Source organism: Ursus americanus, chromosome 24 (assembly GCF_024610735.1).
Source record: "Ursus americanus isolate L20-20 chromosome 24, mUrsAme1.1.p, whole genome shotgun sequence".
Classification (NCBI taxonomy): Eukaryota; Metazoa; Chordata; class Mammalia; order Carnivora; family Ursidae; genus Ursus; species Ursus americanus.
In genome coordinates, this window is record NC_142150.1 from 40052458 (window position 1) to 40069630 (window position 17173).

Sequence of the window (17173 nt, forward strand, 5' to 3'; positions counted from 1 at the left end):
GGCTCAGGCCAGCCTGGCCTGCCTACGCCCCCCACCGCCCGCCCCTGTCCCCCAGGCCTGAAATCTCTGCTCCTTCCTCGTGCCCAGCCGGCCTGGGTAACCCCTCCCCACATCGACCTGTGGCATCAGCCCCTCCTCCCACCCCCTGGAGAAGAGGCTACTGGTGATAGATGGCATTACCAAGGGTCCTTTCCTAGGGCACTTTATCTGGCTGCTTCTGGGTCCTCTCTCCCCACTACAAGAGGCTAGGGAGAAAGGAGAGGCAATCAGAATCCCCAAAAGGAGACGCTGTCGGGGGTGGGGAGCAGGATGGCCCAGTTCCTGGGGGAAAGCTAGGCCTGAGGCACAGCACTGAGGGATGGGTAAAGAGGGTGAAGGCGGCACGGAGGACTCCCAAGACCTCAGCGGCAGAGTCCAGAGCATTGTGCCATAGAGGAGGCCCCAGCCCCCCTCCCCAAAACCAGCCCCAGTCTCACTCCCTGCCCTTCTACCAGAAGCCCAAGAGGACCAGCCTTTAAAGAAGGAAGATGGCAACAGGGGACAAGATTGAGAGACACACAAGCAGACACGTCACAGAGAGACACACAGATGTGCCACACCCCTGGGTGTGCACACACACACCCCCAACATGCGGGCCCCTGCACTGCCACCCCCAAACCAGCAGGCCACCATGCCGCCCCCAAGAAATGGCTCGGTGGCATCCAAAGGGGCTCATTCCCCACTTGTCCCCAAGCCCAGCTTCCTTCCTTGTCCCCGTCTATCCTGCCTGCTTGGGAAAGAACTGATGGTCCCTCTTCTGTCCCCTCCTAGCTCGGTCACCTCTCCTCAGCAGCCCCTCCCCCCCTGCTTTCTTCTTTGGCCTAGCTGTTTCCCCTCCCTGAGGTCTCTCCTTTCTGTCCCTCCCTCCACTTCCTCTTCCTGCCTCTACTTACCCCTCCTTCCTCCCATCTCTCTGCCCCCTTCTTCTTCCTCCCCACAAGCCTCTCCCTTCAGGCTCGTTCCCCTCCCTTGCCCTCCCTCCATCTCTCCCTTTGTTCCGGAGGAGACATGACATCAAGAGCAAGTAAAAGTCACATCAGCACTAAATCTTATCTCCAGCCCTCAGAAGGCTGCGTCCACGCAGACACACAGACTCTGTCACGCACACGGAGGTGAACACCGACACACAGATGCAGACACAGATGCAGACACTCCCCGAGAGGCACCCGGAGATGGGGGCCACGCCACAGAAGACCTGAGGACAGAAGTGTTCACACTCCCGCACACACGCAGGCACGAGCACACACGCATAGCGGGACCGACATGCACAAAGGCACGCGGACACAACCGAGCAGCAGAGCCCGCAGAACACGTGTGCACACAGATACACGCTCTCTTTCTTGCTCACACACACACACACACACACACACACACACAGATGGGTGCCCGCCCTCCAGGAACCGAAGCCACCCAAGGAGAAGAAACATCAGTAAGAGGCAAGCCAAACCATGGACACCACAAGGAAAAATGGATTCCAGCCCGCACTCCAGCCAAAAGCCCTCCCGTTCTTTCTCACCCAGGACTCCCCCATCCTGGGCGCCGTCCTCTGCCCCTCTCATGCCAGGGCCCAGGCCCAGGGAGCTCCTTGCTGCCTCCCTCCCACTCTCACCCTCTTCTTGCTTCTCCAGGAAAAGAACACGGGACAGGTTTGGGGATGGGAGCCCACCTCCCGCCCACCTGGCTGCCTGCCTTCTCCCCGGTGGCCACGTGAGCTCCGGGGCAGCCCAGCCTCCACGCCTGGACCAGCCCACCGAGCCTTCCCATGTCCCCGACCTCGTCTGCCGAAGAGGAGGAAAAGGAGCAGGGCACACCAAAGCAAGAGCAGACAGCTCAGAGAATGACAGGAGCCCAGAGAGAGCCTGGGGAAAGACAGACACAGAGACAGAGGTCCAGAGACGGAGCCCTGGAGAAAAAGAAAAGTAAAGACAGAAACCAGAGAGAGTGAGAAAGAGAAAAGGCAGACGAAACAGAAGACAGGGAAGGAATGGACAGAGGGACTCCAAAGGAGGCCGGCTCCTGCCCTGGCGCCGAAGAAGCAGACCGCCCCTGCCTACCAGCCCAGGGGCCAGGGGCCTGCCCAAGTGTCAGAGCAGAGAAGCTGCCACCCACCTACACCCGTGGACCTGGGATGCAGCCCTCCACCCTCTGCCTGCAAACTTCAGACCCAGAGGGGACTCCGCCCAAGCAGCCCTCAGCCCCCGGCTTCGTGACCCTCTCAAGCTCCCTCCTCTCAAGCTCCCTCCGCTGGGCTGGGCAAAAGGGTGTCTCCTCACTCACTTCTGGGCACTTCAGATCCTCCAGCCCCGTCCCTGCACCCTCACTCCCATCTCCTCCCTAAAGAAGAGGACATGTCAGGAGGCAGACTGGCCCGTGGAAAGGCCTGCCCTCTGCCCGGTGGTTCTCCCCAGGAAACCAATAACGAGGGAACAGGCAAGAGGTGGGGTCGAGGTAGCCAAGAGGACCCCCAGATATCCTTCCCCGAGAGGGCCCCCAAACATGGGCAGGAGAGGGAGCCCTCAGGTGGCCAACGACACCCCCTCACAGACGACCCCACGGTGATTGATCTGCCACCCCAATGACCAAAAAGCATCACTCACCTTCCATGGGGTGTTCCTCTGCAGGCCGGCGAGGTTCAGGAGAGGGCAAGGCAGAGAGAGAGAGAGAAGAAAGGAGGGCTGGTTAGTGCGGGTACCAAGGACAGGGTTCCAAGGGGGGTGAGGAGTTCCCCGAGCCCACCTAGGGCCTGGCACAAGTCACCCAGGCTGGAAGGGCATAGAGACGGAGCTGTCACCTGAGTCAGGGCCTCACACGCAGGGTCACATGGTCCTAGAGGACCCACGTCTCATGTTACGTTTCAGGAAACTGAGGCCCAGAGCAGGGAAGTGACCCTCAAGTTCACATGGAGAATGGGAGACAGAGCCCGGAGTGGCAGGCAGGCAGGCTTGCCTCTCCCAGGCACGCTCCTCCCCTGCATTCCACGCTGCCTCGGAGACAGATGGGGACACGCTCACACAGGGCTTACCCGAGACACACTCACACTCGGTGACACACTGACACACATAGGCGCTCAGCGATCCGGAGACACGTGTCATCTCTCACACAACCCACACTCAAAGCCTTTGCACACACAGATGCAACCAGCCCCGCGCCCCAGGGGAGAAAAGTCATCCACACGCGGTCAGGTCAGAAAGCACAGCGCGGCCTCAAAGAGCCACGTGTCTCCCATCCCATCCCAGTCACTCCACCTCTCCGAGCCACCTGTCCCTCCTCTGTAAAAATGAGACAGGCAGACTCGAATGTTTCCGAGGCCCCTCTGGCTCCGGTTCTGTGATTCCAGGACAAGCAGCTGGGGGAGGTGAAGCGCCCCCCTCCTGCCCCCACCGGCTACAGGGCCCACTTCAGTGGCGGGAGGGGGTCAGAACATAGTGGACAACACTGGGCCCATCCCTAAGTCCCTAAGTCTCGCCACAGCCTTTGGGTAGCCAGCCCTCCCCTAGGCGGGGTCTGCCTGGGCCTGGGTCTTGACCTCAATGGGTCTTGACCCCAGTGGGTCAAGAGAAGATGGACACAGTTCCTTCCAAGAAGCTACAACACCCCAAGCAGGTCAGGCTCTGGTCTGCCCTGGGAGAAGGCCAGGTCACCCCCTTCCTGAACATCTCTCCCGCACCCACCTACTAGGAGACTTTAGAGGAAGCAACAGGTGGGCAGAGAAACAGCACAACCTACAAACACACAGACCCGACGGGGAAACAGGCACACACGCACACGCGTGCACACGCACGTGGGCCTGCAGGCCTCAGGATACACACATACACACCCAAACCGCCGCTCGGTGCACATTCACGCCCGCGTGCACGCACCGTCTCCTACCTCCGGCATATTTTGTGTTATTTGCTCAGTGGCTCTTAGGGGGTTAGCTCTACTCCAGAAACACATGCTGCCACTTATCAGACCTTATCCCACCTCCTTAATACACACACACGGGCTGAATGCAGAATCAATACCCACACAGTGGTCTAATACCTAATATTAGACACATACCCCACCGCCACACCCCACACTCCCTCCGCCGGCTGAAGACTCCTGCCCCGTGATGAACATGGCCCCCTTTCTCTCAGTCTGTCGACCGTCTCTCTGCATTTCACACAAGCCTTTACCTATCTGCGTGTGTCACAAACACAGAGCTGCTTTTACCTGCTTTTACCCCCCAAAAGCCGTGCCTACAACGATTTTCTTAAATAAACTGAATCGCATTGCATTTAGGGCAGGGGTTGCTACGCAGGCTAGAAAGGGGCCCTCAGGAAAACCCCTGGGTCTCTCGAGGACCTCAATGGGTCCTCATGGCGGGACCTCTTGGGCCCCGGTGTGCGAAGGCCCTGGTCAGGCAGCACCATCATCTCTCCAGCACCTGTACAAACAAAGAGGCATGGTGATTTCTAGAGAATCCAACATGGCTGGTATTTCCAGACGTATGGCCACATACATGGGCCACGCTATCTTCAGGAAGGGGCAGCGAGCAAGCTTGGTTTGCTGGCTGCATGAGCCCTCCCTCTCCTGGCTTCTGAGACGCAGCTCCTAGAGACTCATTGGCCTCTCCTTCTCTGCTGCTCCTAGCTTTCTGCTGATTCACCTGGGTCCCACACCTGCCATCACGGACCCTGCAGGCTCCGTCCTATGCCTTCCACACTCCTTCCTTCCCGCTGCCCTCCTTGGCGATGGCTCACTTCCGTGTGTTTGTACCCTGGGCTTCTTCCCCGGGTACAGGTTCCGCATCCCCATCTGTCCGCTCAGTAATTACTCAGACAGCTCTCCGACATCCAAACCCCACCACCAAAGCCAGGCTCGTGTCCGCCCCCGCAGCCAAGGGCCCGTTGCCCTAGATTTTGCAAAGGCACTGCTTTCAGCCAACACTTCTTGAACGCCCACTAGGTGCCCCCCAGTCTGCCAGGCTCGAGATGCCATTAGTGAGCCAAGTGGCCAGCACCCTACTGACCCCCAACAAGCGTCTCACGGCATTACCCTCCCAGCAACCTCATCAGCTTGGTGGTATTACCTACTTCCTGTGGGCAGGGAAAGAAACTTGCCCAGCAGCACAAAATCACCTCTGACTTTGACCACCGTGCTCCTAGGTCAGCCTAGCCCACGCCCCGCCCTTCACCTCTGGTTTCCCACAAGACCCTTCTCCTGGTTCGTCTCCCTGCCCATCCCCGACTAGGCTCTCTTGGCACGGGCACCGGATACAGCTGACGAAATACTGCTGTGATCAACACACACACACACACACACACACACACACACACACGTGAGCACATGCACACGCGCTCAGCACTTTTCAGTGGTTCAAACCTTTCTTCCGTGTTCTCATCCTATGTAGCCACCTGCCTTCAGAGAAGTTCTACCCGGGCTTCTCACACTCCACATGCCCAAGATGGACCTCCTAACCCTTCCCCCACAAGCCCTCTCCTCCCGCCTGCTCTCCCTGATCAAGGTAGGCAGCCAGAAATCAGCCTTGCTCTTGTTTCATACCAGTCACCAGGTCCTGTCGGTGCCACCTTCTAAAACCCTAAAAAAAATCAACAAAACTCCTAGAAATGCTTTACATCCCTCCATCCCTTCCCCACCGCTGTCCAAGGCCAGACCCTCCTCAGATCCTCTCCCCGAAACATTAATAAGCCTCTTCAGTGATCTCCCCCTACAGCCAGTCTTTCCCCCCTGAAATTCTTAGTCCACATACCACCAAAGCAGTCCAACCAAGCCACGACCCTACTTAAAACCCTTCCAGGCTTCCCAGTGCCTCCAGGATACAGTCTGATCCTCTCAGGCAAGTCCATTGGAGATTCAGCCATGCCTCCCTCCAACCTCCATTCCTTCAACAATCCAGGCTCCAGCCACACCCAACTGCTGTCCACTTCTCTAATGTCCCACATTTCTGCATGTACTGTTCCCTTGGCTCAAAACACCCTTCCCTATTCCCACTCCTCCCACCCTCAGCTCCCTGAGAAAGCCAGCTCCTGTTTTAAGACCAGGTCAGTATACCTCTGTTTGTGTTCCCAACTGGCCTCGCAGGCAGGGCTAGCCGCCCCTCCTCTGTGCCTGCTCTCAATACGAACATTGAATCATTATTTCACTTTATTGTATCTCCGATGCGATTGCGTTCCCACGTCTGCTTCCTGGCTGGACTGTGTGATATCCAAGAGCAAGGACAATGTCTCATTCATCTCTACCTCCAGCTGCTTGCACAGTTCCTGGCTCAGAAAAAGGCATGCCTATGTTTGTTGAATGAATAATCACATACTGAGTACTTCGTCAACGGATGCTGCCATCACTCTCTCGTAGAGTTGGGGAAACTGAGCCTCATGAAGTGGAAGAAACTTGTCCCATGTCCCACTGCTGGTGAGGGACAGAGTCAAAATCTGAACCCGGATCTGTCTGGCTTCCCATGGCCTATCTTCTTGGCCGGAAGTCAAGACTTTTAGAAGCTGACCTGACTCAACAGTTCTGATCTTATCGCCCCCAAAGCACAGCCATCTTGGTCTCCTCACCCGCCCCCGACACACACCAGACTCACATCGCCTAGACAGGCTGTTTTCCTGGAGGGAAAGCCCTGCCCATTCCTTTCCGCCTCCACAAATCTCCCTCAGTCCTTGTTCAAGGTCTAGCCAAGTCCCACCTCCTCCTTGCAGCCTTCTCTGATCACCGGGGTTAACGATCACAGCCGCCTTTATTGATCATTTAGAATAGCGCCTAGCCCATATAACTCACTGAGTCCTTGCAACAACATCATAACCTCCATGTCTCTGAAGAGCGATGTGCTTAAGTAAATTGTGCAAGCTGACCCACAGCAAGCAGCAAACTCGGATTGGACCCCGGCAGCCCTCGCTCTTAACCACGCTGCCGTTTGAGGCTTTCCTTGTGAGTATCTGTCTCATCTCTGGGTTCTCACGCCAGCCACTCCCTGAACTGCTCTCCCTCGAGCCCGGAGCCATCTCTCTCACAGCAGAAACTGTCAGGACCACGGGTATCGCATGTTACAGCCGAGAGAGTGGATCCACATACGTGACCTCATTGACTCAACTTTCACGCACGGAGGTCTTATCTGCCCCACCAGCGGGCATATTGTCTTGCCTAACATGAACTCAGGATTCCAGCAGACTCGTTATCAAGGACAGCGAGGAAGAGCAGAACAAAAGGAAAGACAAAGTTCTGAGCGGCCAAAACGAACATCCTTGGCAGAGGTGATGCATTAAAAACCATTATCTCCTCATAGGAGAACCTCTCAGACCTTACCCAGAACCCACTTACTGGGGGTGACCCACAACCCCAACATGCTTGGGAATGCTGATTTCCAAGTTTGCAGACAAAGCGGGGAGGGTGGGGGGAGGGGGAAGAGATGTGAGCTGCCGCCCGACAGCTTCTCCTAAGGGCGGAGGTGGCAAAACTCAGGAAAAGCTAATATAAGAACTCCAACTGCAGCAGTCAGCCATCGTTTCAGGCAGGGACAAACCCCAGGGAAGGAACCACTGTGTGACAGTCCAATGCCTAAGGGGGATTCACGACGTCCTGAGTCATCCGGAAAAGGTTAGATCACTTTCCAAATATTATGCTTAGGGGAGGCAGAGAGGTGTGCGACGTATCTCAGGAAGATTTCCATCTGAAATGCTTTCAGTGTTGGTGAGTTGTATATTTTAACGGGCTAATGCTCCACTTTCCAGGGTGAGTTTCTCCCCAAGGGCCCTGGAAGACTGGGGTTTTACTGATTGATTTCCACTGCCCTCTCTCGGTGCTGGGACCGCTGGCTGGCAGACACAGGAACACCCTCGTGGCATACTGGCTTAAGGGAGAAGCTGTGACCTGAAGAATGTGGGGCGGTTACTGACTTCTGATGAACACACTGTCCCTAAATACCCCCAATAAACCACACGCAAGTAATGCACAGACACAGCTGACCGACCGCCTGAGCTTTGAGAGGCAGCGTGGACAAAGGTGGGGGGGCAACCGCCCCCCGCCCCCCCCCCCCCGGAGTCAGCCCAGGGTTCAGATCCCAGCTCTTCCGTCTCAAGCATGAGGATGAGATGAGAAAGTTCAAGGCGCAGCAAACGCTCACTAGCTGTGAGGCCCCAGGCTCTCCCCCCTTGACTGTGTGATCTGGTCTCTTTTTGTTCTAATGGCTCCTTCACCATGTCTGCGGCCACTCCTCTCCAACTGTGGACTCCTCTGAAGTCTCTTCACCTTCTCCTTGGCCGCCTCATCCAATTCCAGAGCTTCAAATATTTTCTCCTCTACACACGCGCCCGTGGCACCCAGGTCTCCACCCGCAGCCCCGCCTTCAACGCAAAGCTCGGGTCTCACATTTCCAACAGCCTGGGCGCCTCTGTCTCGGAACACCGAGGGACATGGCAGTTCAACACGTCATGATCTGTGGCCCAACCCTGCTCCCCTCCCGCCACCACCCCCTTTCCTTTTACCCCTCTGCTGCCACTGCCCACCACCACCGTCCTTCTAAGCAAACCTGAAACATCATCACCTCTGCCTCCTCCCTGCCCCGCCACGTGCGACAGGCAGGGTCCCAAAACTTCCATGCCAAGAACAGCTCCCGAGCATCTTCCTCGCCACTCCCGAAGACCACCAAGATTCGGGGCCTCACAATCTCCCTCCTGAGCTATCTTCCAGCCGATTTCTCCACTGTCTAACTCTGCTGCCTATGGTCCTTCGACACCAGACTCCCAGCCTCTGATAAATGGCTCTGACTATTCACCTATCTGCTCAAAATTCCTTTGTGGCTGCATTTGCCGATACTCGGGACGCAGCACCAATAAACGTTGGTTGAATGATTTAAGTCAAAACTCCAACACCTGGCTTCAACCTGCTTCTCCTGCTTTAGAGTCCACCCGTTTGCTTATATTCTTGGGGTCCCCTCAATGGACGGGACGTACATGTCCCTCCCTCCCATGCCTTTACTCTTACCAGTGCCTGTGCATGGACTGGCCTCCTCAAACCAAGCTTACTCATCCATGGTCAAGGTCAGTCTTCAAAAGCATGTTTTTTATTACTGACCCCTCCCCCCCAACTTGTAAAACTATCCCCTTCCTCAAAACACCAATAACACTCTGCTGGTAATAGTAACTACCATCTACTATTATTACGTACCAGACATTCATTTAATTCCCACGACAGACCTCTGAGACAAGCATGCTCATCTCCATTTACAGGTAAGGAAAAATTCCTCTGAAGGTTAGGCACTCACCTGATGGGGCGGGCCTAGTGAGTGCGGAAGTCAGATTGAAACACAGACGTGAGACTCAGGAGTGCACGGTTTGCTCACTAAGCTGAATTGCCTTGCTACATCTCTTTGGGTATATACCACACCATTTTCTTTTAAAGATCTTATTTATTTATTTGTCAGAGAGAGAGAGAACGCATGCACGCACAAGCAGGGGAGGGGCAGAGGCAGAGGGAGAAGCAGACTCCCCGCTGAGCAAGGAGCTCAGGGGCTCGATCCCAGGACCCGATCTCAGGACCCGGGGATCATGACCTGAGCCAAAGACAGATGCTTCACCCACTGAGCCACCCAGGCGCCCCTAGACCACACTATTTTGTGTCTTGTTCTTTTGCTGGGGTTTATCGGGCATTTTCTATGTGCCAGTCACTATTCTAAGCACTTGACATGAATTAGCTGATTAGCTCCTATAACAAGTCTGTAAGGTAGGTACTATTATTGCCCCCACTTTCCAGAAAAGGAAACCAAGGCGGAGAGAGCTAAAGTCCAAGGTCACTGCCCAGGCAGTCGTGGCTACAGTCTGTGCTTTTTACCACGGACTGGACTGCTTTTTATCTGCTTCTCCAATTAAACAGCCGACGCCCACAGCAGCAACTTACTCATTTCCGACCCCCCTTCAGCCCTCAACACGAGGCTCGCACAAAGGAGGCCTTGATAACTACTTACTGAATTCCATCACCTACAAAACGTAGGAAACACACGTCTGAATGACATGCCTCTACCTCCCTGCCTACTGGCTTCACACTCCTCTCCCAAGCTAGGTGCACCCCTGCCCCTCCGTCCTACACATCTGTGCCCCCATTCCACTCAGGGTCTCCCAAACACCTGCACACCCTCTTCCCTGATCACTTTTCAGCCCTTTATCTTCACACGTGAGGGACAGGAGGCGTTCCCACGCAAATCACTGCACCAGCCCCGTCGACTCCAACCCCGCTTTGGCAGGTAATCAGCAGTGGGTACACACACTCAGTGACTCACACTTAGCTCTCTCTTCAATGACCTGTGGCCAGACTCTCCCCCCCCCCACCCAGAGAAAAAAGAAGCATATTTCCTAACAGGGAGGTTCTCAGTCACTGGGTAGGCCCAGACCCAGGAAGGCAGGGGCGTTATTCCAAAGAACCCCAAATCCAAACACACACCAGGTACTGAAGGCACGTTGCTAGGTCTTGCATGTAAGGCTACAAAACTGTCTTCTAATGTACATTGGATTAACCACAATGGCAACTACAACATGGAAGACATCGAAAAGCTTTCCTGAATTCATAGTAGCTTTGAGTTGTCTCTTTTCACAACGGACAGACACAAAAATAACTCCTATTTGGAAAGGGTCCTATGAATTACTGCTTTTTAAAATGCCCACAATTTCAAAAAAGTTGAGACTCATTCAAAGCAGATAATCATGACATGAGGGTAACTTCAGGAGGAAACTTGCGGACTCTGGCCCTCAAATCAGTCTCAGGGATGAGGAGCCAGGCCTATTCCACTTAAAGTCTTCCTCCTCAGCCCCCCTACCCAAGGGTGGGAGTGCATTCCTTTCCTCCTTGGCTAGATGAGAAGGTACTAGAAGTGTAATGAGCACAGGATATTACAAAAGCTGCCCAGGAAATAGGAACAAATATAAGGAGAGGGAATGAGGTCATGGGGTGGGGAGAGGGAGGCAAATCAGGAGGCTTGTCACTGTGCTTGTCACCTCCAGATACAATCAGTCTTTACGACCCTGTGCCCAACCACAGCGCCTATCTGAAAATATACGTAGACATATTTTCATATACACATACACAGCCTTTGTTCTCCCAAATACTTTTTAATATTTCTTCATTCTACAAATTTTTATCAAACACCCACTAAGTGTCTGGTACTGTATTAGGTACAAGGAATACAGAGAGGCAGATCCCTGCCCTTTTATCACAGACAAAGCACCACCCCTCCCTCAACAGCTACCAACACACACACATACACAGAGGCAACCCTGCCCCAACCAGCTGTCTGACACCCACCTAATACCCCCTTTCCCTCTTCTTCATGAATCTCACACACACACACACACACACACACACACACACACAATGGGTCAGATATGCAGCCATCTCTCCCAGCTCCAACACAGCTAACACAAACACTGATCCAGCACACCCGTATGATACACAAACTGTCCCTCCCACACACAGGTACTCCAGCACATCTCAGACACACAACCACACAACCCATACTCAGAAGCACACACCTTTTTCGCTCACTGGGAGCCTCTGGCCAATAAATCCTTTCAGGGGATGGACACGAGGGTCTGGTTGACCAATGTGCCCCTGGCTGCATTTTTCATACACTCGGGCCCAATTCTGCCAGTGAGTCCATGGGCCAGCTACTGAAACCTCTCTGTAGCCCAAATTCCCTTTCCATCAAGCTAGAAGGGTGGTTCATCGTATTTTCTTAGAAAGGCTTGGAGGGGAACGGTCATAGAGATCAGAGAATCAAGTTCAAAGTCATGCAAGGAAAGATTCCTCATGGAGTTCCAGTGTCTGACCGAGGTTTCCCATTAAGACACACGCACGTGGGTACCCGCACATGAGCACACGCCCTTACACTTGAGTACTACTCCCTCTCCTAGGCACTGCACTCCTATCTGCAATCACTGCTCTGCTGAAGCAGACCATCCGCACATAACACACACAGAGCCAGACCCACAGCCTCTGCGTGCAGGCAAACACACACAGACACATACTTTCACAGTTTAGGGAGCACCTGAACTCCTTGGAGAAAAGGTGAGAAGGTGTCAGGTTAACTTAATACACACAGTTCCTGAAGATATATCCCACAACCTTATACAAATAATCCCACAAAAGCAAGCCAAACACTTTCCTTAAGGATACCTCTCCCACAATCACAGATGAACAGTCAAAATACTGCGCATCCCAAACCCAGGGCCACACGAGCAGACTCGGCTCCTCCCATGGCTGTCCACATGCTGGCAGCCAGGAGGACACCCAGCCCCAAAGCAGTCCTCAGGCCTGGCCGTGCTAGCTTGAAGGCACACACATGCACACGCGAACACTCCCCAAAAGACTACCGCTCGGCGGAGGGGGCAGACACACATAGCTGCTAGGTGGCCCACAGCTTCTAGGAGTCAGGGGCAGAGGAAAGCAAGCCTGCCACCACAGACCAGGGTCGAAGGAGATGCCCACCCTCGCCCCCAAACTGACGGGGAACGTCTCCCTCACTGCCTCGCCAGACCAAGGTACAACAGGTGTCTTCAAGTCCCTCCTTCCCCGTCCCCCTGAACCACAGCCCGCAGGGACCTGGGCCTGGCACCACCCAGGCAACCTGTCCCCTCTTTTCACTCAGCTCCGCCTCTCGAAGCTGGGGAGCCGGTGGAAGCTCTCCCTCCCTGAAACCTCCCTTTCCAGGCACGACCTTGCCATCCCCACTCTCCCTCACCTGCCCTCGCTGCATGCCCTTCTCCCCACGCCCAGGCCGTCTTCCTCCCATCTGCCCCGCCCTCACCAGCCATACTTGCCACGCTTCTCTCTCAGAAGCTCTCAGATTCGCCGCCGGCAGCACGCAGCACCTGCTCCGCCCGCCTGGGCCCGCCACGCCCCCGCCTCGCAGGCCCCGCCCGTTCCGGCCCCACCCACAGCCCATCACGCCCCGCCCCCCGGGGAAGACCCTCCGGCCCCGCACACCGCCTAGCCTTCCAGGCCGCCCACACCGTCAGGGCTCCTCCCAGGCCCCAGACCTGACGCCCCTATAGTCCCCCCACCCCAAGCCACCCCCCCCCCGGACAGATCCGGGCCACACACTCCCTCACACACCCGGACCCACAAGCCCTCAAGCGCCTGGACCCTCGTCCTCCCGCCAGCCCCTCGCAGGACCAGACGACACAATACTACCCACTGGTCGCCCCTCACCAGCCACGTCCACACAGGTCACTGGCTAGCCACACGCTCCCTCTCGGGACCGGCGTCCTCACCCGCCCCTGGCAAGGACACGCCTCATGACCCTCGCGTGCTCGTGCACGCTGTCATACGTCCTCAAGCCCGAGCCCTCGCGCCGCCCGCACCCCCTCAGGCCGCGACCCCGCACCAGCGCAGGCAGCCCCTCACTCCCGAGCCCAGGTGCCCAGCGGCGGCTCCCCGGGGGCTCACCTTCGCTGCAGAACTTGCCGCCGAAGCCCGTGTGGCTGCAGTCACAGCCCACCTCGCCGGGGGCCAGCACGGTGCAGAGGCCGCCGTTGGCACAGGGGTTGCGCGCGGGCGCGCACAGGGGGTCGGCGGCGGCGCCGCGCAGGCCCTGGCTTCCCAGGAGCGCGGGGGGCCGCTCGCCCAGCTTCAGGTTGGCCAGGAGGCCGCGGAAGGGCGGCTCGTACTTGACGGTGCTGAGTGTGAGCGCTGAGAGGCGCACGTCGGGCGGGATGCCGCCCACGAAGAGGTCACTGGCCACCTGCATCTCACGCCGCTTCGAGCGCACCTCGGCGGCGCGGGCCTCGCCGTCCACCGCCAGCGCCGTGCGGCGCGCATCGCGGGTCAGCAGCACCATGTGCCAGCGGTCGTCGGCCACCGGCGTGTCCAGCTGCAGCGTGGCCGGCTCGGCGCACGAGAGCGTGAAGCGCAGCCGCAGGCGCCCGTCCACCAGCAGCAGCTCCAGGAAGTCGCAGTCGCCACCGTCGTCCAGGTAGAGCAGCAGCGCGCGCGTGGCGTTGGTGCGCAGGCTGAAGCTGAGCTCGCCGCTGCTCGCCGCGCCCGCCCAGCGCGCGTAGCGAGCCCACTGCCCGGGGCCGCCGCCGAACTCCAGGCTGCCGGCGCCCGCCGCCAGGGCCAGCAGCAGCAGCAGCAGCAGCAGCGGCGGCGGCGGCAACGGCGACGGCGGCCGCCACGGGCTCCCGGCCGCCATGCCTCCGGAGGCCCCGGCCCCGCCCGGCCCCCGGCCCCGCTCAGGCTTCAGAGCCGCGGGCGCATGGGGCGGGGAGGGGGCCGGGCGCCCCCCGCGCCGAGCGGGGCTCCCTCGCCGGCTCACAGTGCCATGGGCCCGGCCTCGGGGCGAGGCGCAGAGGCCCAGGTACCGACTACCCGGGGCGGCGGCAGAGGCGCCCCTCCCCCGCTGCGGGTTCCGACGAAAGATGGGGGAGGGATGCCTGCGGGGAAACAGAGAGGAAAGGGTTAATGAGAGGTTCAGAGGAGGCTGACTCCCCCATCACACCAGCAGGCAACCAGTTGTTTCCTTTTAGGACTTGAGGAGCCGGCCCTGACCCGGAGAGGGTCCCAGAGCAAGAGACACCACCCTAGACGGTAGGACTGGGGGCCCAGCACTTGCAGAGAAATGGCACTCATCAGGGTAATTATTAATTTGAGATGCGAGCGGGTGGGTAGTAGCATCTTAAAGTTCGATAGAGAGCCCAACCCTGTCGCCCTCACCCTCGCCTGCCCTCAGGCCCAGGGCCAGCTCCTGTGAGTGAGGCCTGGAGACCCTCCACCCGCTGGTGACCCCAGCCCCTTCCACTCTGAGCCACCCAACCTCTGTGTGATGCTCCCGCCACCAGCCAGCCAGTCGAGGCTCTCTCATCAGCTCCTGATGCTGGATAATGAAGTTGCTAAATAATTCATTGGGATTAATTAAATGCCAATTCGTCAATGGGATCATTGGGTAACCTGGCTGAGAAGGGGGCTAGGGAGAGAAGCCAGCTAGGACCCAGGCATCCAGGCCCCAAACCCTCTCCATCCATGCAAGGACACACATCTCCAGTTCCCCCCAAACAACACTCACCTCTTCTGGGCCCCAACCCCACTGCTCACCAGCCTAGATCCTTCCTAAACCTAAATGTCGGTCACCCTCAACCTCCAGTTCCCAGTCCTCAGCCTCAGGCCTGGCCCAATACCTGGGTTCTCTTCACCCTTCCGTTCCACCCCCTCCCCATCCAGGGCTGGGGGAGCCACCAGGAGGCAGGCAAGCTTATTTACATAAAATTGCCTTTCTGAAATGATTACCCTTGTAACGGGCTGTCAGAGAGCAATTTATACCCCACACTGGGGAGGGGAATTTGCATCTCGTTAAACTCCGAGTCGTAATTATTTATATCCAACAACCCTCCTGAATATTGCATTGATTTTATTTTGGGGAGGGAGGAAGGGAAGGAGGTGGGGAGAAGCCTGGGAGAGAAGCAGGGAGGGGCCAAAGTTTAGGAACAGGCAGGGAAAGATTGAAGTTAGGGGGAGGGAGGAATCACAGGAAAAATGACAGAGACAGAAGAGTAATGGAGGAGAAAGCCTGATGGGGAGAAGAGGAAAGAGACGATAGAGAGAATTAATCCAAACAGAATTTGTCAAAGCCCCGGATGCTGGGCATTTTTACAAATGGCATTTAATCACTCTGAGAAGTCCCGCTATTCCCATTAACCACTGGGGAAGCCCTCATAGAAAGTCTAGGGACTTGCCCAAGGTCACACCGCCTGTCAGCGGGGAACTGAGACTTAGAACCACGTGTGTCCGACTCCAGTCTCTCCACAGAGGAAGCAAAGGGTGGGGCGGCCACAGGTGTAGCTCAGGGCAGTGGGAACCAGAAGGAGAAGACGGTGAGGGAGAAGGTCGCGTGGGTGTAGTTCCTTTCTACGGGAGAAATCTGGGGAGTGAAGGGAGAAAGAGAAAGCTAGGGGCCCCCTAAAAAACCATAGCAGGGGAGTGAGCAGAGAGTCACGGGAGGGCAGGGATGGTTGGAGTGACATGTGTGCCGAAGGAAGAAGGGGCAGAGAAGACCTCAGGAGAACAGCGGGAGAGTTTGGGGAACCATCTCCAAGAGACCCTCAAAGTCCAGTTTTCAGGTCCTTCCATCTGGCTTCTTCTAACTGTTGCCCCACTACCACCACAACCCCCCCCCACTCCCACAGGCATCAGTGGGAACTCAAGTGTCCTGCCTCACTGACCCTCCAAGGGCTGCCCCTTCCCAAGCAGGGGACAGAAGGCGATTCAGACAGACAACCCCCTCTCCCTCTGAACACTGTCCGGGTTATATATAGCTTTGCCACTGCCTCTCCTCATTGGGTAATGGAGATAATTAACATGCGCGGGCTAATTAGCCAATCAAATTAAATGCAGCACCTGCTCCCAGGCTGATTGACGCCCTTAACCCCACACACATGCACCCCCACCCCCGCCCAGGGGAGGGGGACCCTCAGGCTTGGGAGACGGAAAAGCCAAACCCCTCTTCTCCAGAAGGGGCAGGGAGACCCCCAGCGGAGGCAGGGGACAGAAGACCAGAAAAATGACATCCTTCCTCCCTCCCCCGCTGGGGTCTCAGTCTCAGACTGGCCCAGCCTCTCTCTGCCTCTCTCCCAACCCCCACCCCCACCTCCGGACACATTTTGGGGAGGAAATTAATTAGCTATTGATTTCCACTAGCAGAGGGAATAGGATTTCGTGCTGCTGTCCACTCACCCCTCAGCTCAAGAGAGGGAGGGGATTAGTTCCCCTGCCCCACCCCGGAACACAATCCCTCTGTCATACTCACATCCCCCACCCTCGAGGGAGCTGGCAGAGGGCTTCTTACTGAAAAAACCTCGGGGCTGGGTCTCCCTGGTTTGGGAAGCTGGCAGAGTGAAGGTTGGTGAGGCTGGGAGGCAGATGCCTGGGTCCTAGGAGCCAGAAGGAATTTACCTGGAGGCCAGTGTGGGCGGGGGGAGGCAAAGTGCATGAGAGTCCAGGAGGGGCTGACTCCACGGGGCGGTGTGTGCCCAGCTGTGGAGGGAGAGTGTGGGAAGGGAGTGGGTACTGTGCTGTGAGGCAGCTGTGGGGGCAGAGACTGGGCTCATGCAGTGTGTCCAGGGAGGGGCGAGGGCAGGGTCTGGGAACCAGGGCCCCTCAAGACTCATTACTC

General features: G+C 57.0%; 1 protein-coding gene across 4 annotated transcripts in view; it reads right to left on the minus strand.

Annotated features, from left to right (window-relative positions):
• Nucleotides 1-14215, minus strand: part of NRXN2 (neurexin 2) — a 97186-nt gene extending 82971 nt beyond the window's left edge. For 3 of the 4 annotated variants that reach the window (XM_087854994.1, XM_087854993.1, XM_087854992.1), the window contains exons 1-2: nt 13456-14200; nt 2637-2654 (exon numbers count right to left, since the gene is read on the minus strand). In XM_087854994.1, coding sequence (XP_087711120.1) covers nt 2637-2654; nt 13456-14200 — 763 coding nt within the window. Of the gene's footprint in view, nt 1-2636; nt 2655-13455 lie in introns of all 4 variants that reach the window. The other variant, XM_087854991.1, reaches the window with a different exon arrangement.
• Nucleotides 14216-17173: the final 2958 nt, after the last annotated feature.